Below are 25,586 nucleotides of genomic sequence, written 5' to 3' on the forward strand. Positions count from 1 at the left end.
TTCACCAGTTTTTCTCATTTTTTAATACTTTAAAATTTTCAATATCTTGGATACATTAATTTTAATTATATTTTTTCACATATCGTTTAAATATAAGTGTTTTTATAAAAAATTTTAAGATTTTAGTTTTAATTACATAATTTTTTTCTATAATAATTTAACATTAGTAAATTTTGTAATATATAAGTATGTTATTATAAAAAAAGAATTATATGATTTAGTAACACATTTTTTCATCAAAAAACATGTGTTTTTAACAATAAATTAATAATTAAAATACACATTTTTTTCAACTCTTATGAAATATACGTTTTCATTATGTGTAAATAGGCTAGACTGAAAGCACTTCAAGCATCCTCATTACCATTTTCGACCTCTTCAGTCTAGACGAAAGAGGTCGGAGATGATAGTAGAAGTGCTTGAAATGTCTTTACGTCAACTCTAAGCCAGCGGTTAGGAGTACCCGAGAAAAAGTATTTTATAAAAACACTTGTATTTAAATAACATGTGAAAAAATAGAATTGAAATTAATTGATTCAAAGATATTGAGAATTTTAAATTTATAGAAAAAAAGGAGAAAAAATTAGTGAAGGGACTAGTCTAGTGCACAACATTTAATTTTATGGACTAAAATGAGTCACTTAATGCAAAGTAATGGATTAATTTGGTACATCTACAACATAATGGATGACACGTGGACGAATACGGTTGCAACACGTGGCATAAACAAACACGTAGCCAAATGACATTGTGGCACATGGCACAACCATCAATATCAGCATGCCACGTGTCACTGATCAACATATCATCATATCATTACATGTGGCCAAATCATGGAGTGACACGTGTCACTAACGTTGGTGCATTTTTATCAATCTCAGGGATGATTTTAGTGCACAATGCCCATCTCAATGATCATTTTGGGGTTTAACTCCATTTGGATATATCAAGGATAAAGTGATTAAGAAGCTTTAACATTGAAAAATATAACTACTCTTCAATAATGGAAAGGAAGTTCTAGTTAAAGAAGTAGCCCTGAAGGGGTAAGGATCGGAGATGGACATACACACCTGACAATAAGCACTGTTTGGGTAATCTGAATGTGGACAGGTTGGATGTATTCTACCTGAGAAATTATTTCAAAGAGATAGACTATGAGACAATGAAGGAGGTTTGGTGGCAGGTCCCAGGGATGAGCCTGGAAGTAGGTTTGAGGCGTTTAGACTCTGATAACGAGTTGAAAGAGATGTGTTGTCATGGTGAAAAGAACAATGGGGTAGTGGATGTCTACATTGAACATGGTATTTCAAAACCTGAAATAGTACAAGAACAGGATGTTGTTGTGCATGTTGATGACCAGGTGAGGGATCTTGGAGAGCAAGCCAAGTCGAATTCCAGGATGGTGAAAGACCCCCTGTCAAACCTAAGCCTAAGATAGTTCCCAAACCCAAATCCATACCCAGCCATAACAATGTAACTAGGACTAGGAGATACTGTCTGAGGTCTTTAGAGAAAGGTTTTTCAAAAGCAAAGGAAAATACTGGTGACCATGTTGTTTTATCCTCTGACTTAGACTCTCATGACAGCTACGAGAGTGTTGAGGACGAGGCGTATAAGCCACAAGAGCCGGATGATAGCTCGGACGAATCAGACATTGGATTTATTGTTCCTTCACACAAGAAGAAAGTCAACAAACCCAATGCAAGGAAGAAGGTCCAGGCAGAGAGTGGAAAGAAAAAAGGGAAGGCCAAGGTCTGTGTTGATGATGATGAATTTGTGCAAGACGTTTCTGATGAAGATGTGGACATCGGATTTGTGGGGGCAGGGAGAAAGGCGGATAACCATGACACTTTTGATCCGGGGTCAAAAACGGATGGTGCCAATTTGTGGCACTCTTTGGAGATGAAAACACCACCTAATTCAGAAGATGAGCTGGTTGAAGAAAAAAGTTCGGAGGTATTTCCGGTATTTAGACAGGGTGCTAGGTTCAGGGAATTGCATTTAGAAGTCAGGATGAAGTTCCATACTAAGTGGGAGTTCAAGGTGGCAATGAGGGAGTTCACTATACAAGAAGGGAGACGGATGAGGTTAAGGAAGAGCGACGGGAAAAGGGTAAGGGCAGTATGTAAGGTGAAGGATTGCAAGTGGTTTGTGTACGCATCAAGGGACCATAAAGACAATTGCTGGCAAGTGAAGACATTCTTTAATGATCACACCTGTCCAAGAGAGGATAGGAACATGGCAGCAAATAGAAATTGGGTTGAAGGTAAGTTGGTCAAAAAACTACAGAAATATCCCAATTTCAGGAACTGTGAGGCTACAACATATTTCAAGACGAAATACGACTTGTCGCTCAATAGAAACTCTACATCACGGGCACTGTGTGATGCTAGGAATATAGTTTATGGGGATGCGAAGGAGCAATATGCCTTGCTTAGGGACTATGGTAAAACAATGTTGAAAACCAACTCGGGATCCACTGTTCAGATTTGCACAAAGCCACAGCCTAGTGGTGAGGTCATATTTGAGAGGATGTATGTCTGCTTGAGTAGGTGCAAGTCAAGTTTCAGGGCTGGCTGTCGTCCGTTAATTGGACTTGATGGGGCTTTTCCAAAAAATTGTTTTCGGGGGACAAATTCTATCGACTGTTGGACAAGATGCTAATCATCATATATACATTATTGCCTGGGCAGTTGTGGAAGTGGAGAACTTTGAAAATTGGAAGTGGTTTCTAGAGTTGCTACATGAAGACCTTGGAGACTACAAGACTCATGGGTGAAACTTCATCTCTGACATGCAAAAGGTAATCTCCTAGTATAACTTTAATCTCACGTAAATTGTAATGTATAAAACTGTGTTAACTTGGTTTAGTACATAAAGTGCAGTAAACTTTTGTGATTGATGATACCTCTGTTAGTATTGTTTGATTAGTTACTATACTTATGTGGTTTGCTGTTTGTTACAACTTAGATAGGTACTGAATGGTGCAATTCAGGGATTATAATGATGAACGATTTTGAATGATAAGAACTATTATGGTGAACGAGTTTCAAAAATAGGGACTATTATGGTGATTGATGATCAAAGTTAAAAACTGTTATGGTGAACCATTAACACTCATAGGGACTATTATGGTAACATATTGTTTGCTATTTTCAGGGATTACTGCCTGCCATGAAAGCGGTGATGCCTGATGTTGGCCACTATTTCTGTGTCTGGCACTTGTGGCAAAATTTTAACAAGCAATGGAAGGACCTGGAGTTGAGGAGACTATTATGGGAGTGTGATAGAGCAACTACATTTCAGGAGTTTAAGGTATGTAAAGGCAATATTTTTATTTTGGAGTTAGTTTACATGGACTTTTTTCACTATTCTTAATTCTTGCCATTCAGGATTACATGGATAGGATAAAGAGGCTGAACGAGGATGCATGGAAGTATCTTGACAAGTGGCCCAGGGAGGCATGGATGAGGTCACAGTTCAGACACAATCCGAAATTGGACTCGATTTGCAACAACGCTTGTGAGATTTTCAATTCAAAGATAAAGGAAGCAAGGGGAAAGCCTATACTTACTCTTTTAGAAGAGGTGAGGATGTTTGTCATGAGGACTATAGCTAAGAACAAGGTGAAGTTGGACAATCACATGGGGCTGTTACCACCCGTAATCAAAAGTAGGCTAGAAAAGGTGAGGAAGGAGTCCAAACATTGGCATGCTATATGGTCTGGAGATACTGGGTATGAGAAGTTTGAGGTCCATGGGCGTCCTACAAACAATGTGGTGGATTTGGGGAAAAGATTATGTATCTGCCAGTTCTAGATGTTAACAGGTTGTTTTTTCCCATCCACTTACCTTTGCTCATGGACTTTTACACTTGTTTATAAATGATTTTGTTTTAGAGTTATTCTCCACATACAAGTACTTTTCCATACAAGTCATTTATTCACGTTTTTTTCGTGTCTCTTCCTCTTCTCTTCTTCTTCTTCTTCTTCTTCTTCTTCTTCTTCTTCTTCTTCTTCTTCTTCTCTCTCGTTATCGTCGTCATTAACACCACATCTTCCTCCTTCTTTTTTTATTGAAATTTCTTCTCCTATTTTCGTTTTCTCTTTCTCCTTCATCAAAATCACCAGAAAAAATGAAGAAACATTATTCAAGGTACTGTTTTACTGTTCTTCTAGGTTTTTTTTTCTAAATTGTCTTTGCCATGTGCCTCATCCTTAACCAACAAAACATTAACAGATTTTAAGAAGAAATATACTGTCTTCGCCTGATATTGGGTGTATTTCTTAAATCTTTTGGGTGTGTTTCTTAAATCATTTGGGTGTATTTCTGTAATTCTTTGGATGTATTTTCTGTAATCGTTTGGTTTATTTCTGTAATTGTTTGGGTGTATTTCTGTAATCATTTGGGTGTATTTTTATAATCGTTTGGGTGTATTTCTGAAATTTCATTATCTTCAAAACAATTTCAAAGCTTGATTTCAGAAACCATGAAAATCGAAAAAAATAGAAGGAGATCGAAGGCAAAGAGAGAACGCACGAAGAAAATTGAACAAATTTGGCAAAAAACTCAAAAAAGAAAACGAAGATGAAACACGCAAAGATGGTTCAGTGACGCGCGTGTTAGATTTGGGCCAACTTGTAAGACTTGTACGCCAAAAAGACTTGTATGTGTAGCATAGCTCATTATTTTAACCTAAGCTAGATGTAAATTGGACTTGTAGGGATTCCATGCATTTATGCTTGTGCTGCACAAGCCAGAGTGAACAAGCACCCGGAGGATTTCTGTCACAAGTTGATAACCATGGAGTCTTACAAGGAAATATACAAGTACCACATCAATCCTATACCTGGCCAAGCCTTCTGGGAACAAAGTCAGTATAACAAGCCATTGGCACCACCAATCAAGAGGAAACCAGGTAACCTTCAAACAAAGAGGAGGAAGGACTCTGATGAAGGCACAAGTTCTAGCAAGAAATCTAAGCAAGGTACAACCATGAAAAGACAGCTTCGACCTTTCACCTGCAAGTACTGCTTGCAAAAAGGTCACACCAAGAGAGGATGTGAAAAGAAAAGAGCAGCTGACGCTGCTCAAGCTGCAGCTGATGCTGCGACAGTTGCAAAGGCTGCGGAGGCTGCTAAAGACCCTAAAAATGCTACTGCCCAAGCAACTGCAACTACCCAGGCCACTGCTCCTAACACTGCAACTGCCACTACCCATGCAACTGTAACTGCTACCAGTACAGCTACGGCTACTGCTAATATTACAATCAATTCTGCTTCTATTGGTCAAGCTTCAAAGATTGATCTGTCACAACCAATTTGTTCTGAACCAGAAGATTCTCAAAGGGTACAATAGTAATTCTATAATAAACCTTTTTAATTTATGGACTAATAGCTCTGAAAAAGGTTTAGTGGGTGACGAACTTTGGTTTTCATTTGTGGTTTGAAATTTGTGTAGTTCACTGAAGTAAAAGGGGAACCAGCCACAAGACCTGCCAAAATGTCTGCTAGTAGAAGGTCACCACCAACAACCTCTTCTACAGCACTGGACCCAATAAAGGGTGCGAGTTCTGCCACTGCCTCACGATTCACAAATTTTCTGAAATTTGTGTCGACCTCTGGATTTAAGCACCCCCGGAAGAAGTGAAACTTAATATTAGGACATTACACTTGTCAAGTGTTTGTTTTTTGTTAAAAGATACAGTGACTATGCTCACTATAAACAATTGTTCATTTTATTGATTACTAATCAAGTATGTCATACTACTTACTCAATTACTTATGACTGTAATGTGTTAAAACTATGAATGGTTTGCCATATTTTGGTATAGATCAATTAATAGTATCCATGGTTTGAATCAATCTTTCTGTTACTTATTTACGTGTACTTTTTATTCATCCAACAGGATATTTTATTATAGTAAGCTAAGATCAGTTACAAAAACCTTGTGATGTTACCACATAACACTTTCATTCATTACTTTGGGAACTACATTACATTGACATGTTCTCAACCCTTTGATAGCACCATTCCTACAAAAATAACAACTACTAAGAACCCAAATCCAAGAATATGAGTAATGAATTTCAGATTCCTAATGTCTGCCTCCATCTTCCTCATCAGCCATGCAAAGTTCATCTTTCTATCACCATCATCATCTCCTGAAACAGTTCTTTCAGGCAGTTCCTCTTGCACACAATCTGCCCAGACGAATAACCCACACCATGTTTTTTCACTTGTTTGCAAACAACCAAAAAAATCAACCAAAAAAAAATTCAATCAACTACAAATCAATTACCTTTAGGATCATGTGATGTCATTACCAAATGTGCTTATATGCTTGGCGTATCTATGTTTAAGTTAATCTTAGACTGCATTTAATAAGTTGTAGTATTATACTATTATATTTGATGTGCATGCTATAAATTATAATCATAGATTTCTCGTGACGATGATGATATTCAGTATTAGTTTCTTCTACCAAGTGTTGTTTATGGAATTGTAATCCTAGATTTCTTTTTTTTTTTAACCATAATCTTAAAATTCATTCATAAACGCAAGTCATACAAACAAAGATGAAGTCTACAATAGGAACAAGATCATGAGTTGGCTACTAGGCCATTTATCATTGACCCTTTATTGCATAGATACTCACTCCCTATTCTTTTCACATGGTGGCTGTTGAGGGTTGGGGAACCCACATAAGATGCTTCACAGGGAAGAAGTGGCACACTGGAGCCTCCCCAGGCATGAACCCAAGTTGCTTAAACAGAATGTGATTTGGGCTCCAATCAGATGTGTCCAAGTGGCATACGCCAAGAGCTTCAACCTTGTCTCCATTCTCACCATCTAACAAGACCTTGAACACCCTGGTCCCTGTTGATATGTAGTGGCAAAAGTAAACACCATATGGGTATGGCATAGGATGACAAGCTACCCATTTAGGAGCATATATATCTTCTGATATTTTCAAAATGGTATATTTTTGCAGAGGAGCCCCTGAAGATGGAGTAGTTGTGTGAATGTTGTGCTTTTCCTCTGATCCAATGATGTTGTGGACGAATTCCAGCATGGACTCTAAAGAGTTAGCACAAATCTTAGTCTCCCCTGTGATGGTTCCTGCTTCACATTGTTCAATTGTGCCTCTCATGGACTTGGCTTGTGCAGAATCTTCAGAGATTGAGAAGAGTTGAAGGACACTTGGAAGTTGTGGGATTGAGAAAGGAATGGAGTCGGCTTCTTTCTTTGATAGGAAGTGAGAGAACTCTTCCACAGGAAATTGGAGGGTCATAATGTTCCCTATGTAGAGATCATCCATGGCGAAGAATCCAACCTTGAATGCCTCAGTGTGGTCTACGCTGGGAGATGGTGGCCCTCCCTTCAAGCCTTGCGTTTTCTTAGAATGAAGGCCATAGGTTGTCATATAAGGCTTAGCTGAATTCTGGGTTGTGGCAGACTTTGTTTTTATTTCTTTGTTGGAATTGTCACCACCATATTGAGAGATGTATGGTGCATTTGAATCTCTTTTGGGACCAATGCCATCACCATATTGAGTAAACTTAAAACCAGCATCACTACCATATTTAGTGATATATGTTTTCTTGGAATGAAGGCCATAATTTGTTACGTCAGGCTTAGCCGAATCCTGGGCTGTGGCAGATTTTTTTACTTCTTTGTTGGAACCACCAACGCCATATTGAGCGATGTATGGCGCATTTGAATCACTTTTGGGACCAACATCACCACCATGTTGAGTGATATAAGCTTTATCAGTTGACCAGAATAAAATATCTGTGTCAGGAGCATGGGTACTGGTTCTATAACCTAGAAGGTAGTTAGGCTTGTTGGCATCATGGGCATTAGAAGTTTGATAGACGGTGATGTAAGGTTGATTGAGATTTGCATGGTGTGAATGTGAAGGGTGGTTGTGTTTTTTGGATGTTTTGTAATTTGATTGGGTATTGTCTGAAGTGGCTATGTACCCAAAAAGGTATTGTTGTGCATTTTCTTCCTTCTGTGTGTTTGCAGGAGTTATATAGTTAGTAATATATGATTGTGAATTGGTATCTGTATGATCTTGCAACTCTACCTTCAAGTCTCTGCTACTGATGCCATGTCCATTCTGTTATGCAATTAAAGGACAAGGAATTCATAAGCCACACAAACTTTGAAAATCGGTATGCTTGTCTTCAAGTACTAGGATTCTAGACAATAATTCACAGTTAATGCATCATGAGTAGTTACAACTTACAAGGATGCTGTTCTTCTTTATTCCTAGTTTTGAAAAATTGATCCTCTCAATTTTTTTTAACAATTGAGGGAGTAAAGTGTAATCTCTCATCATTAATTTTTATAAGTGGAACCAAAAATAAATATGAGAGAGAGTAATAAAAAGTTAGAAATCATACTTTACACTTTCAATTCTTTTTAATAATTGAGAGGATGCATTCCTCTAGTTTTATAAAACGATTTCTTATTTATTTTCTTTTTATGAATTTTGATTCTCGACGATATTTATTGAATTTTTATTGGCTACAGCTAGCAACTAATTACTAACCTCTTTGTAATTTAATTTTCAATGAATAAAAAATGGCTAGCTATAAAATTTATTACATATATATTATTTTTTATTTAAGGTCTTTTCTATCGTGCCTAAAAATTCACCCGTAAAACTCAAAAATAAAGGCATGGATTTCACTTTACTCCAACATTACTTTTAGACAAATTTGATAAAAATTCTATCGGTACCAAAAAAATCTCCCTTATATTAATTGTCCTAAGACAAAATTACAAAAAAAGAGGTTTATTTTTTAAGGTATTTTATTATACTCCTTCACTAATAAGATAACTGAAGAAAAAGTATCAAAATATGTATGGAAAGTTATTTTATTCGACACCAAATCATTCACTTTAAGTTTTTTACCATCAAATAGAATATGAATTCATTCTATTTAAATTTTATACCCCACCAATATAATGTCAAATAGATATTAAAAAAATAACATAAGTAAATGATGCAACTCTTAATAATGTATTATTTGCAGTTCATTTACTAAATAGTGATATATGTCTACTAGGACTTGCATAATGGAAATCTCCCCCAATAATATGATATAAAGCAAGACTAAGATCAGTGTGCATAAATGAATTACCATTAAGAAGAAAAGGAGAAAAGGAAGAAACCAAAGAGCAAGCTTGGTAGCCATCTTTCCAACTATGTTGAAAAAAGCTTCTTTACTAATATCAATAGTGAAGTGAGAATGAGTTCGACTTGAATAGAAGTACTCTTTTTATAGGCACGAGGGAGATTTCTTCCATTTACCATATTTAAAAGGATAATATTATCAGATTGCCCAAAAACTTTGTGATTCTGTCAATTAATTTAGTATATTAATTAATAGAACTTGCTTATTAGACAAGATAATTAATCATTAAAGAATGACTACCTAATTAAGTCTTGCATTTTAATAAGGTTATCATACTTATGTTCATCGATGAGCAATTGAGCATCAATAATGCAAATTTTATGTGATATGCTACTCTAGTGAGTGTTGAACCCATAATCTTTCTCTTATAAAAACTTGAAATAATCACTAAATTAATTGACGATCATATTATTTATAATTTTATGTTAGATTTTTTTAAGATTATATTATTTTTAATTTTAATTTGAACTTAGTTTTTTATTTTTTATTTTATTCATATGTATGAAATTTAGAATGGTTGAATTTTATATTTGCTTAAAAATTTTTTATTTTTCTGTGGGTAGGGTCACTTAGGGTAGGGTTTAGAACTTTAGGGTGGGGATAAAATTGAAAAATTTTCAATCCGCAGATAAAATAGGATAAAATTTTAGAAAAATTTTCAACCTGTGGATAAGATTAGGGTAGAGTCCAAACCCTACTTATCCATTATCAGCCCTAGCCAGGACTTTTCATTTATAATTATTTGAATTTTTTGGATTCTTAAGTAACTATGATTGTAATGAAAATAAAAATTGTATAACTTCACGAGTTGCTCTATTTAGACTAATTTTTTCCCCCAACATTTTGTTCAAATCATACATTATAGCGTCCTGGCGAAGTTTTGAATTTTCGTCCTATTTGTTAAAATGACTCATCTTTAAATGTTTTTTATTAAATAAGGAGTGCTACACTCCTTTTCAATTAAATAAATCTTAACATTTTGTTTATTATATTTTATATTAATGATTTAAATGCAGAGTTTATAATTTAGAATATTTTATTTTATTGTTTCTTTTTTTAGTACTTCTACTGACAAGATAATTTTTAGGGATGTTACACTTCTTACTTTCGCTGCAAATATATAGCGATTATTTGAATCTAATCACTTATAATTGTGTTTAAAATTGGTTCCAATATTTATATACCAATGCACATGCACTCAACATAAACGTACAATTAACTCCTCATGCAGTGGGTGAAATTGAAGTTGAAACCTTAACTTATTGTGCATTGATTTCATCTATGGAGAAACCCACTCCCAGATCCAAGAGTAGATCACAACAATAATGGAGGAAAATGTCTATTTTAGTACAATCAGAAATTTAAAATAAGATTGAAGATAAAATATAACGTTTTATTGTGGATTTCGTTATCCTATGTGTTCAAAGTCCTAGCTTTGAGTTTGAGGTTTGAATATTTAATCAATCCTAAAAAATTGTAGTGTAGAGTGACATTATCACATGGAATTAAAAAAATTTGTAAACTTAAAGTCTTAGGATATTAGGGAATATACCAAACTCTCTTTCTTCAGAATCCCAAACTCTCTTTCTTCAGAATCCCGCTAAAAATAAACAATGAATAAAGTATCATTTTTGTGCTCAATGTTTGAGATAAATTTTATTTGTGTCTCTAACGTTTAAATCGTCATATTTGTATTCTTAACGTTTATAAAAGTGATTCAATATTATCCTGTTATTAATTATACTAACAGATCAAATTATATTTTTCAATTATTTTCAATTAAGTCTTACTTGGATGTGTGTCGATTTCAATATTATACCCACTATTTGTGTTTAAGTTCAATTAAGACTTAGTTTGATAAAACTTTTACTTTTCAAAAGTAGCTTATAAAAGTTAACTTTAAAAAGATGGCTTTTTAAAAGTTATAACATTTATATTTGCTAAATCAAATTAAAAATAGCTTTAGAATATGTATCATTCTTCATATTCTTTGTTTGGCAAGGTGACACACAAACAATCCTTTTTTCTATTTCTTTATCTCTGCTTTCTATTTCTTTATCTCTGCATGAATCGTATGTTTGCAACAACAAGAACAGAATTTTCTTAATTCTAATCGACTGGGCGTATTGTGTCGATTCTTTTGAAACATAAGTAACTTCAATTGTGTTTGGTAAAATAGTTTTTAAAATTTAAAAATACTATAACAGACATAAATATAAACATTAAATTTAAAAATTAGTTAACATATGAGGTTATATTAGACTTTTAAATTTTGAAAAGCACAAACCAACTTTAAAAATCTCTATCTTATGTGCTTTCAAAAGTACTCCAATCTTTTAAAAGCTGCAAGCTTTTAAAAAGCATGAGCACATCTTCAAAAGTTTTACCAAACCAAGTCTAAGTTTCTAAAAAAGTGAATTATGTTACAGGAATTAGTTTCAACTTTTAATGAGCTATTATTAGAGTGGATCATCGGTTTTGTCCCAGATATTTGTATTCTAACTTCAAGAAAACATTTTCAGAACTCTAGCTAAAGATCATAAAATATAATTGACGGCAGGATAACATTAAATCACTTTTATAAGCGTTAAATATACAAATAAGACAATTTAAACGTTAAGAACACAAATAAAACTTACCAAAAACATTGGAATAAAAACGATACTTTACTCATACACAATTAACTGAGTATCATGGAAGCAAATTATATTGTTATTTCACAATCTCATCCCAATATTTAAGTTATTTACAAGAATGAGTAGAATAATTAGATTGATATAATTAAACTAGCTTAGCCCCTTTATTAAAAGTAAGTTGATACAATAGGTAATAGACATATATAGATAATTGTAATTGATCTCCACATATCTCAACACTTCTGACCTTCTGTTAGTTTATAATGAGAAATGATATATGTACACTTGGAGTGTTATACCTTTCTCTTTGGATAATAAAAAAGATTGTCAACGTTTCTTTGTTTTTAATATTAGGAAAATAAAAGAATGGTTTTTTAATATATGTACACACTAATTAGTAGCTGATTTTTTTATGTAAAATTAGCATGATTAATAATTATTAGTTAGGTAATGTCTCTAACAAACCAGATTATATTATTTCTTTATACTAAACACTAAATAATACAATCATATTTTCTATTTTTATCCGTTTACTTCATAAAATTCTATAACCCAGACTGGATCATGACCCAAACTATTACAAGTCAGTTCGGTAAATTAAAACTAGATCAACCATTATGTGAAAGCCAGTTTCCAAATGACTGCATAATTGGAAGAAAATTGCATACTCAAATATTAAGAAATAATCATTAATTAATGAAATTCTAGAATACAAGTTTTGACATAAATTATAACATTTTTAAATCTGTAGAAAAGAAAAATAACCTGCAACTAAATTGGTATTTAATATTCTGTTTCTAGGACACCATCAATTAGACCAAACTCCAAAGCCTGCATTCAGAAAGGCAACAAAAAAAGAATTAGAATACCACAAATTGTAGAAGCAGCTTTTATTCAACTGATAATGGGTGTTTTTTGTATGTATTAAGTTCATATTGTAAGCCAGCCAAATATTTTAATGGTATAACCTAAACAAATAACCCAGATTACATCAAAACATTTGCCAAGAGATTCCGAAATTTTATTTTTATTGGAAAGTTGGCACATTTTGTGAGAATTTGGGCTGAATTCGATACAAAAATTCATCGCAATTATGACGAAAAGTTGACAATACCTCAGAAACAGACAGAAAACGATCCCTCTCGGTATACTGTTGCACCTTCTCTAGTGGCTGTCCAGTGAAAGCACTATACATCTTGTCAATTTTCTGTAATTAAATTGGAAGGAAGAGAGAAGGCACTTAGGTTTAGCATTCCGAGAATCGTCAAACAAACCATAAGAACTAAAAGAACAAATTAACAGCAGCCATGGGTATAGCTAAAAGAAAGAGTGTCAAATGAGAGTTTGGATGCAAGAGAATTGCTTTTGCCATTTTGAGTGTTTGATATTCTTTATTAAGAACAAGAAGTGAAATAGATTGCAGGTTTTTAGTCATCGGTCTTCCGGAGGAGGCACATATAAATGAATTGAGAAGACCGAAACAAACTTCTTTGTCACAAAATATCCTGTTTCCGCCAATGCTACAATTTTTTACTTTTTTTTTTTTTCAGAAAGAATAGATTATAAGGGAAGAAAGACTAACATGGCGAGATTGAACAGCTTCATTCACTTGGCGTCTCACATCCTCGACATGGCCCTATACAATCAGATTTTGAGCAATAAATCAGCAAGACAGATATTTACTGTCTGATGACTTGTCATCTTTTTTGTATTTTGCTTAATACGAATAATAATCTTGATTCTTACCCCGCATCCACCCTGTGGTTGATGTATCATTATTCGTGCATTTGGCATGGCATAACGCATTCCCTTCTCCCCACCTGCAAGGAGAAGTGCTCCTTGACTAGCCGCTACACCAAAACACACAGTACCAACTTTGGGCTTTATCTGATATCAAAAGCATTTACCAGACACTTTCAGCAAAATACATAAAATTAACTAGCAAGTAGCAAAGTAAAGAAAATGGAGCAAGGTTCAACTGATTTATAGCATAGCCTTTTTATGTAATGTTTGGAATCTTACCCAAGACATGCAATCATAAATTGCCAACACCGAATATGTGCTTCCGCCAGGGCAATTTATATACACCTGTCAATAGAAGCAGGCCAACAACCCAACATAAATTTCACTTCATGACTTGAAAAAACTAAAACGGCAATGTCAAGACATAATAGACAAACCAATATATCTGCTTTTTCATCGATGGTGGCTAGAGTCACAAGCTGTGAAATAACTCTCTGAGCCACTTGCGAATTTACTGGCTGTCCAATGAATATTATACGGTTTCTGAACAAAACAGTTGAGAGATCAAGAAGTCCTCCGGGAGTCACAACTGCTGGGGTTATTGGTGGATTCCCCTTCTTGGCTTCAATTGCACCATAACTAAAAAGATATTTGAATATCAATAACTTGTATATGAAGGTGCATATAAAACTAATAAAAGGATATGTACAATGTAGCTATGGTGATACTACCTATTTCCCAAGATATCTATACGCCATAGTTAATCAGCTGAACGCTTTAGTAGTGCTGTTTCAAATTGCATTCATTTAGAAAACCTAATCTACCTATATATACATCGAGTTGTTTTCCAATAAAGATGCAGAGACTACTAAACCTTAAACAATGTACCTTGTACTAGCATTCCAAACATTCAACCACATAAAACAGAAGTAACACAAAGAGAATAGCAACAGAAAATTGTACCTTGTACTAGCATCATGGGTATTTTTCTCATCAAGTTTAAAGGGTAAGCCGCGGCTTGCACTTGACAACCCTGCATTAAACAAACTATATACATCATAACATTCCTTTTTGTGCAAATGCAAACTATTTTGCATCCCCAATTCAATGCCCTATGCATAGCACTAATACATGCATCTCACAAGATATTAAATCATGCTGCAAATTGTTCAAAAAAAAAAATCACTTATTGCATTTGCATATGAAGAACCCCAATTACTACAATAACATGACACTCTTATGTTCCGATAAGTATTTATTTTCAAACTAAAACTTTTGCTTCAATATCTCAACTTATGCAACACAGCTACCTATCATAGCTCCAAAAATAAAAGAGTTTTGTACCAAAAGCAAGTTTAAAACTTTCCAATAACACTAGAGCTACCAAATTTCGAATTGAAGCCATAGAGAGAGTGGCGAAACAAGAAATTTACCAACTTTAGATGATTGGCCATATGGGCTTGGCAACGAACAAGTAATCGAGCATGAGTTTCTGCTAAATGAAAACTCAAAGTTTCAGGATTTCAGGGTAAAAAGGATAAAAAACAAAACTTTCGTGAAATTAGGTTGGGAAACATGAGTATGAACCTCTGAGAAAATATAACGTGAGACGAATTTGCCCTGCGAGAAGCGATAGCGAAGCTTGCAGTAGCAGGAACTGATATAGCTGGAGCTACCATTGTTGACAACCTTGCAACTCCAAATCAGTATTCTATTTTAATGGATACTAACCTTTTATTCATTTTCTCTCAGGCCCGTAGTTTTATTGTCCAAAACCAATGGATCTTCTTGTTTTCTGGGCCCAATCTCTTTTAACCCATTTTTGGTCCATTTTGTTGACATATGTTATTTTTGGTCCCTGTTCATTATTTATTTTTTATTAATTAATTCTTGTTCTTTTAGAGCCCAATCTCTTCTGACCCACTTTTCAGTGAAAAATATCATATACCGGACCCAATAAGCCCAAATATTTTTTACCCAAAACATACTATACAAAATGATATTCTGACATAAACTACCATCAATTGAGCCTGGACCAATCCAATACCAAAGGACATTAGAGGACGAAACAGTTATGGTCCAAGACCCAAAATAAAAAAAATATGGTCTATCTAGTTTACATTTTTCATTTTCAATCTTTTTTATCTTTTAATTTTGCTAAAATAAATTCGAATAACAAGAAAACAAATTAACTAAAAAATTTTTTTATAAAATTATAAAAACATTAGTCCATTGATTAACCAAGTTTTTTAATGAGATTTTAAGATCAAAGAAGATGTCTGATGAGTGGAGAAAGAGCACCTTGGTACCTATCTACAAGAATAAGAGGGATATAAAAAGTTGCAGAAACTATAGAGAGATTAATCTCATGAGTCATACCATGAAGTTATGAGAAAAGGTGATAGAACGGAGGTTGAGAAAAGAGACACAAGTAATAGAGAACCAATTTGGATTTATACCAAGCAGATCCACTATCAAAACGATATACCTGTTAAAAAGGATGATGGAGAGGTATCATAGTAATAAAAAAGATCTGCATATGGTGTTTATTGATTTGGAAAAACCGTACAATAAGGTGCTAAGAGAGGTCTTATGAAAAGGTTTTGGAGAAAAAGAGAGTAAGGATCGCATATATTTGTGATGGGGCCTCAACTATTGTGAAGACTCAATGTGGTGTGACAGAAGAATTTTCTATTGGTATAGGATTATACTAGGGATAATCCTTAAGTCCATACCTTTTCACATTAGTCTTGGAAGTACTCACAAAGCACATCCAAAAACATGTGCTATGGTGCATGCTTTTTGCCGATGATATCATCCTTATGGGAGAGTCAAGGAAAAATCTAAATAAGAAGTTGGACTTATAGAGAGAAGTTCTAGAAGTGTATGGTCTGCGCATAAGCCGTAGCAAGACGAAATATATGGAATGTAAGTTCGGTTTGAAAAGGGAAAACCCTAATATAGAGGTGAAGATGCGAGAAAACACCCTACGAAAAGTTAAAAGTTTTAAATATATTGGGTGCATCATACAAGATAATGAAGAGATTGAATATGATGTAAATCATAGGATCTAAGCAGGTTGGTCAAAATGGCGGAGTGCATCTGGTTTTATATGTGCCCAAAAAATGCATTTAAAGCTTAAAGGTAAATTCTATCGCACAGTTATAAGACCGGCTATGCTTTATGGTACAAAGTGTTGGGCGGTCAAAATGGAGCACGAACATAAGTTAGGTGTGGTAGAGATGAAGATGTTGAGATGGATGAGTTGTCATATTCGATTGGATAAAATAAGGAACGAAAATATAAGAGAGAGAGTTGAAGTAGCACCCATTGTAAAAAAAATATAGTAGAATCGCGTCTCAGGTGGTTTGGACATGTGAAAAAAAGACCGATAGAACATCTAGTTAGAATGATGGATGAGATGGAAGATGGATAAGGAGTGAAAGGCAGAGGAAGATCTAAGAAAACCATCCATGAAGTAGTCAAACGAGATCTATATGTAAACGGTCTCTCTGTAGACATGATATATGACAAAACTCAATGCACGTCGTTTGATTCATGTAGTCGATCCCACTTAATGAGACAAGACTTTGTTGTTATTGTTATAAAATTATAAAAACAAAAGCACATAAAATAAAAATAAAAATAAAAATAAAAGCCTAAACAAGTCTTAATAATACAAAATTACAAAGCGAGAGAGGCGAAGTCTCTAGTGTATAGTCTTTATTAGTTTTGATTTTATGGAATAAAAATTATCTATTGTGTATCAAAATTTTTTTGTTCACTTTAAAAAATAATTATTATGTATTTTTATATATTTTTAATATATATTTTATATTTCAATAAATATTTATATATATATATATGACTTATTGGTAATTTTTTTTTGCACGTAATATAGTTAATTAACGCTACTTAATAAATTACCATAAAAAAAACTAAAATACGAAGTGTTGTAGAATAAACATGAAATGGATAACAGATATGCTTCTCCATATTACCTATAGGATGAAAAGCAAATTCTATTCATATTTACACACCACCATGCTGATAAAAAAAAAAATCATCTTTATCCTCATGGTCATGGTCTCATGGACCCCTCATAATTTACTAATCTTGAGTTTTCTCGACACAATATGCTCATGCCTTATTATCATAATCACCATCTTTTGTATCAATCACTTCCTCGGATTTTTATTTATTTATTGGTTATATATCCGTCCTTATCTTTTTCTAGATGCTTGTTATTGACTATGGATACGTTTGTTTTTGAAAATATTAAGAATAAGACATAAACAATATAGATATAAAATTTGATATTTTTATATTTTATTTGATAATAAAATAAAATAAATTATAAAAAATTAATTTATTTTTATTTTTTATTTAAAAAAATTTAAAAATAAAAATATAATAATAAAAATGTAATTATAAAAAATTAATAAAAATAATATAAAAAATAAAAAATAAAATATATTTTTTGTTAATATATATTTATGTGTTTTTTTGTTATTTGTTAAAATTAATATAAAAATATATTAATTTAATATTTTTAGATATAATATTTTTATTTATATTTTATCTATTAAATATAATTTTATATCTCAATATTTCTATTTTAATATCATGTCTCTGTAAATAAATACAGGCTATAAAACTCTTTAGCCAGCAGTAACATATCCATATCTAGATGAAGTGTTAGTCACAACGGCAGAAATTATAACTAATTGCAAATACATGTATTAATTTAATTATTTGTTTAAAGTTATATCACACCTAACAATGTATAAGAGGCTTCAAAAGTAAAATAAAAAAAGCCAGATGGAAACTAATCAAACTAACTCTCCATATTTTAGTAAATATCATTCTGAAGATCAACTATACAAACAAGACGAGTTACAAACTTTCAAACTGTTTAAAGGTAATTTTAATTTATTATTCAATTAATTAATTTTAATATGATCAAATAAAATAAATTTTGATATCATGTTAAATTAATTATTATAAAATTATTCATTCTAAAATTTTTAAATTTATTTGATTTTTGGTATAGGCTTTATCTTTTTTTTATTTATCTTATGTTATTTTTTTTTTTGAGATTTAGCAAAGATCGAATTTTAGATCGTTCTGATATCATATTATAAAACCACTCATTTCAAAAAAGTTTAATTATTTTGTTAATTTCTATAGTTTCATAAAATTTTTAATTAAGTCCCTATATTTTTTTCTTTTAATTAGTTTTCTACACTACTTTTAATTTTGTAATTATGTTCTTTTTATGTCAAAAATGTTAAAATTAAGATAATATTTTTACCAAAATACATGCGGTCAAAGATTTAATTAAATTTTTAATTATAAATATCTTCAATTTGCGAAGAAATATTCAGTTAACTTTTATATTTTTTACACTAAGAAAGATTTAATTACAAAATTAAAGCAATGTAGGAACCTAATTGAAAAGGAAAAAAAATATAAAAAGCTAATTAAAAATTTGATGAAACTATAAAGACCAACAGAGTAATTAAATCTTTCAAAAACTTATGTGAAAAGACAATATTAATAATTATATTTTTAGCATTAATTAATTGAATAATAAATTAAAGTAAATCTATCCATTAATCGTTTTACGTATACATAAAAAAAATTAGTTTTCAATCAACTGTCATATATAAAATATATATTTAACATCTTATAAATATTTTTTGTTATATTACAGTATATATAAGTTTAATTATTCCTCTATTATACATTTGATTATTTTATTATGATAAATTTAATTATTTTTGTGGTTAATTATAATTAAAATTAATAAATTAATAGGTATAAATATACACAAAATTATACATGTACACTTAGGAATTCACGCAGAGTTATGAATTCTAATTAATAAGAATATATATGTTGGACAAAATGTTTGCTTGCAAAAGGTATGATTCCTATCCGATCCTATGACATTTTTGGCAGGTTTTTTTGACTAAATGAATGGTGGCATGCAACACAGATCATATAATATTACCTTTTAAAGTTATTGATGATTATATAGTCCCCTCAAAGAGAGTTGACTAATATAGTGTCTCTCCATCAATACCTTTGACTTATTATGTGCAACCCATGTAGTGGGAAACTCAAAGTGTTGGCTCACACTGTTGAATCAAGGCTTAGCTCATGTACCACCACTTATTACTAAAGTCTATGTTTCCAAAACAACCCACTACTAAAAACCCTTTACTAAATCAAACTAAAGGTTGTGCTTATTCCAGATCATTAAATGGATATATAGATAAGATGTTATAAACCAATTAAAGTGACAATCACATTGTTCAATTATTTGGTCATTCATATACCATGGGCTCTACTATTAGGGTCACATCTGGTGCCAATCAAGTCAAAAGAACTTTTGTGTATATATATATATATATATTTGATATGATGTTATATGGCTTATAAAGTATAATAAGCTTATTACGAATTTTAAACAGTATTATAAAAACCTCTCACAATTCTGCAATAGGTAAAAAAAGTTTAAATATCAGTAGAATTTATTTTTTTTAGTTAATTTTTTAGCCATTAATCTAATATTTTTAGTATAATAGTTGAATAATATATTTTTAAATATTTTTGGTTAGTTTTTAATAAAAATAATAAATTTTACTGGCCTTTATTTTAATATTTTTCGTACATAATTGTATATTTTTTTATGATATAAAGGTTCTAATATCATGTGGAGATAGGTAACTAATTAAATTTTAATTTACAAGTTGAAATATTAAAGGAAGAATAATCACCTAACTAGAAAAAGTTAAGTGAAGAATCATTTATAAGGGGAAATAATAATCAAACTAATTCGTTATACTTTTTCTTTAATTGTTTTGTCATCATTTTTGTGATTTTTAAATAAAATAAAAAAAATGACCTTTTATGTTTTAAAAAACCTATATATATATATATATATATATATAGATAATTTCTAATAAATATTTTTTAAAATTAACATATATAAAATATGTACAAACAATATAAATATTTTTATTTTAATATAATTATTATCACATATCTCATGTATGTTATTAATATACACTATCTATTTATCGTTAGACATAATATATAGATTCCATTTACAATTAAACCCACAACCCATATATAAATAATTACAAATATTTTTCTATTCAAAGAATTAAACATCTATCACAAAATATATATTATTAGATACTACACGAGTATATCTAGCTATATATTATTAGTTTTAATTCTACAAATGAATAAGTTAATATAAACCATGCTTTCTAGAAGTATTTAACAATTTCATATATGAAGATCACATGCCATGCCATGGACCTAATTTTAGTTATAAACCCTCACCAGGTAATGCTGTACCTACCCAACAAGAAGCCATTATTGATTCCCTCCAATATAGTATATATAGTATTTTATGAGCTATTTGTATACATTTAAATAAAGGTAAATCAAATGTCTATTAATATTTAATCCAATTAAATAATAATAACTGTTCGATTGCTCGTCGGGATTAGGAGTCGGTCGGACGTTTTGTCGAAAGCAACTTGGGAACTGAGGTATCTAGACCTGAGCGCGAGTTTTGCAAGGAGGAGTGCAGTCACAATCGTTGATGGGTCGGCAGATGGGATCACTTGCAAAAACACTTCGATGCTAAAGTAAATATTTGTATGACAAGTCGACTAATTAGGGTAAAGATGACGTATCTTGGGGGAGAGGTAAAACTCTTTCCTTTTATGTCTTATACTCGAGTGAATCTTTTTACTTAGATCCATCCCCTTGAACACTTTCACTAGCTGCCCAGGTCTTCTTAAGAAGTAATGTGGTGCGTAAATTATTTTGGTCTATATAAATTGAAAAATTGTCGAGTTAATAGTCTACAAAATAGATCTCTGACCCTTATTAGACCGACAAAAACAATAACAATAATAACAATAAGTATACTATACAAAAATAAAAAAATTTTAATTTAATATTTTAATAAAGTAAAAGTTAAAGAAGGATGAAAAGCATATTTTAATTTTGAATAGAAAAATTATTAGTATATATATGTTGGGGTAGGGGTTGGTATAGAAACATTTTTTTTTCAACATTAAGGAAAGTTAGCACTCGGCCAATGGGATCCTTCAAAAGTTAATTATCCCCTCCCATTTATATATATTTTAATGAGTTGAACATTGTTTAATTAGACTGACGCAACTTTTGGTGTCACACACTCATAATGAACTTAGAAAGCCTTTTTATAAATATAATAGTCAAATACAACCACATTGTTGACAAGGAAAAATGAATAAAAAAATAGTAGAACACAACATTGTTTAAAAAATAAAACAAAATAAGATGCTAAAAAGACACTGATGATGAAGAAACTATATAAGTTGACTTTGGAAAATAATCCAGATAGATCACAACCCAACCCACAAAGGACATAGGAAAAAGCAACAGAATATATATCAAATCAAATCAAATAAATAAAGTAGTAGGGATTACATGCTATAATGCATGAACCTTTGGGGGAAAAGAAAATAAAAATTGCGAGTGAATTTTGATTAAATTGCTTTGTATTATATATGAAACATCGCAATCGTTGTTTTAGTGATGCACATTTAAGTTGACTTAGTAGAAAAAGGCCAACACAACATTTTGGAGCATAACTGCTCATCATTTCATTCTCTATATATTATGTGGTTTTATTTCATTTTTTGGAATTTTTTGTTATATATGCATCCACTGATTCCCGCATACTACGGCTACTCCCACTGAATTCAATCCTTGCTTTTGGTAATAAATTCTATCCATCTGATTGAGTTGTAGACCCTCTCATGATCTTTTGATTAAATCTTCTAGCAGTTTTGAACTGACCATTTATTCTTTATTCATAATTATTTTCTTAATATATTAATTGTTTAGTCATAATTTTACTAACCTCCTTACAAAATAACATAAGCCAATTTTATTATAATTTAAATTTTATAAATAAATAAAAATTAAAAAATTCTATCTATATTTATCCTAATCACATTTATAGTACACAATAAAAACAATTCATAAAAAACTTAATCAATTTTCATCCATTTAGAAACGATCAAATCTCTCCTTTCACAACGCATCTGCATCGCCAAATGCCATCGGCCTCCATCCGTCGCTCAAAACAATGCAGAATCTACACTCCACGGTTCTCCATCTGCCGCGACACAACCACTGCCAGGCCCTATTTGCGACGTGCGATCAACTATACTCTATATCATGGTGACTCCTCCACTCGTGATATGCGGGCCTCCGTGACTTCCTCCTCACAACGCGTCACCGCTAGTTCCTCACCGTCCACACAACGCCATCCAAGACGTTGTCACTGGCCACCCTCGACTCTTCTCCTCCTCCTCCTAGTTATTTGGTTTTGAATGATTCTTTTAACCAGTTTTTTATGTTTCTTTTTCTTGAATTTCAGTTGATTCTTTTTTCTATATTTTGTATGTTTTTTTTAAGATGATTCTTTTTATTAGTTTTGGATGATTTTTTCTATGTTTTGTATGTTTTTTTCTTAAAATTTGAATGATTTTTTATATTATGTTTTAGTATTTTTTTTGAAGTTTCGAATTTTTTTTTAAAAAGGAATTAAGATTTGTGTAATAAATAATAAAAAATGAAGTAAAATAAAAAGATAATTAATAATTAATTTTGTATCTTTTAAAAATAAAATTTAAATAATTATTAATTAATACTAATTTATTAGTATAAAGTACAATTCAAAAACACTTATTTATTTGTTGTTAGCTAGATTCCTGTTAGTTGACTAGTAAAATTATATGATTGATACCTAATAAAAAATATATATATATATATATATATATATATAATTCAATAACCGAACATGAAACATTGTTATCTAAATAATGCACAAAAAGCCATGTTGCTATATGCATGAATACTCGACTGTAATATCATAAAGTCAACTACAAAATAAGGTTCTCAACATTTTTGTTTCAAATTTTAATTAAAATTCTCAAATTTTAAATTTTCATAGAAAAAACCTACCCAAAGAAATATTTGTCCTTTTCTAACCATAGTATCTACATTGGATGTTGAAATAGTTTTCCCTTTTTTAAAAAGAGAAATAAATGTGGTGATGAGATGGGCTGATTTGAAATTTTCTAAGATAAGCTTGAATTCTGCTTTGGCGATATACGGTGGTCATGAACTTATAGTCGTATAGGACTTTTTGTTATAGAATAAAGGAATATATATATATATATATATATATATATATATATATATATATATAAACATAACAATAATGTGCTTTATGTATGTATGTATGTCAAGGTTTATTTTTTTTGGATATGTAAATTTTATGTGTGTTATGAATGGTTATAGAAGTGAGTGGTGTTAGACATGAATGTGAGAATAGTTTTTTTTAAATTTCACGTGAAGAAAATGGATTATTTGATTTTTTTATTAAAAAATTAAGAACACAAATCGGACGGTCCGATTTGTGTGGGAGAAAAAATCGAAAAATTCGATTTGTACTTTAAATTTTTTTATTTTAAAAAATAAAATCGGATGGTCCGATAGATTTTAATATTAATTTTTTTTAATTGTCTAAAACATAAATCAAACTGTCCGATTTGTGTACTGTAAATTTTTTTAATTTTTTAAATACAAATTAAAAAATCTCTTGACACCACAACTGCGTAAAGTATCCATCCATTTTATTACTGCGTCCTACATCATTATCCTTCTATATCTAAATTAAAAAATGATATGTCAACGCTTTCATTAATAAATCAACATTCAAATTAAATTTGCGTTTTCTACTATGTCAGCATGACGACCCTTATTACATCCTTTACTCCTTGTTTAGTTTCATAATTATATCAAGACAAAAAAGGAAATAATATCAAAAGTAGCTAGCTAGTATTATTAGAAGACAGAGATTTATTTTAAACAAATTAATTTTTGTTTCAGATAACATTTGTTTAATTATTTTTAAATTTTTTCAATCAAAACTAGTGAAGTAGAAATATATAACTTGTTTTATTTTATTTTGTCTTTGTATTTTAATTATATTTTATTCTAAAACACCAAATTATTAAACAATAAATACATACACAAAATGTGTAGCACCAGGCACGGACCTAAGTGTTAGAGTAGGGGGCATTTGCCCCCACTCTTATTTCAAATATATATATATATATATATATATATATATATATATATATATATATATTTTTTTTTTTTTTTAAATTTTAAATGACTTCATTACAAATAAATTAAGTCTAGTTATTTAAAGTTTTAAATCCATTTTATCTTTCTATTATTTTGACTATTAGTTAACCTAATTAAATTTAGTATTTTTTTATTCTCAAATTTCAGCCGTTACCACTTTTTTATTCTCTTAAATCATCTTCTTAAATTTGATATTTTCAACCTTCTTTTTTTATTTTTTTAGTGGTCATCTTCTCTTTATCCAAAGATAAATTTTAAATATTTTTCATATAACTCTCTATGACTCTATGTATCTTTTAATTTTATTATTTTTTTTTTGATATTTTCAATTGTAAATTTTAATTCAAACAATTATAGTTTAGGTATTAATCTAATTTTTTTTCTTTTCATAAATTTATATATTTTATTTTATTCTCAATTTAGTGATCCTTATTATTTATTTGTTTATCTTTCGTTCTATTTGATTATATGTAATTATGTTGCATATAAATTTTTAAAGTCAATTGATCAATTTACTCATTTAGAATATATATTTTTTATTTTTAGAAATAGCAATGAAAAAATATTTTTCGTCTTATTTAATTATATGTAATTTTATTTTTTTGTATTCGAATAATTAATATGCACTTTAATTTTATATTTTTAAATTTGGATTAATATATCTTTTTATAGTAATATATATTATTTTGCCTCCGTAACATAAATTTTTTGGGTCCGTCACTCTGTAACACGTTAACAGTTTGTAAAAATATTTATGCGTG

At 30.8% G+C, this 25,586-nt stretch overlaps 2 protein-coding genes across 2 annotated transcripts; both read right to left on the reverse strand.

Moving 5' to 3' along the window:
- Positions 1–6,512: 6,512 nt before the first annotated feature.
- Positions 6,513–9,264, reverse strand: LOC130969075 (BURP domain-containing protein 13-like). The gene is made up of 2 exons (XM_057894653.1): positions 9,155–9,264; positions 6,513–8,124 (listed from the first exon to the last, which is right to left on the reverse strand). Exons 1-2 carry the CDS (start codon positions 9,206–9,208, stop codon positions 6,670–6,672), a joined length of 1,509 nt encoding a protein of 502 aa, XP_057750636.1. The 5' UTR covers positions 9,209–9,264; the 3' UTR covers positions 6,513–6,669.
- A 3,229-nt stretch (positions 9,265–12,493) lies between these two features.
- On the reverse strand, positions 12,494–15,285 carry LOC130969492 (ATP-dependent Clp protease proteolytic subunit 6, chloroplastic). Its single transcript, XM_057895233.1, has 9 exons — positions 15,175–15,285; positions 15,021–15,079; positions 14,551–14,620; positions 14,025–14,226; positions 13,867–13,932; positions 13,591–13,731; positions 13,427–13,480; positions 12,959–13,051; positions 12,494–12,675 (listed from the first exon to the last, which is right to left on the reverse strand). The coding sequence occupies exons 1-9, from the start codon at positions 15,264–15,266 to the stop codon at positions 12,628–12,630; spliced, it is 825 nt and encodes a 274-aa protein (XP_057751216.1). The 5' UTR covers positions 15,267–15,285; the 3' UTR covers positions 12,494–12,627.
- Positions 15,286–25,586: the final 10,301 nt, after the last annotated feature.

This window comes from Arachis stenosperma, chromosome 3, assembly GCF_014773155.1.
Source record: "Arachis stenosperma cultivar V10309 chromosome 3, arast.V10309.gnm1.PFL2, whole genome shotgun sequence".
In the NCBI taxonomy this organism is placed as follows: Eukaryota; Viridiplantae; Streptophyta; class Magnoliopsida; order Fabales; family Fabaceae; genus Arachis; species Arachis stenosperma.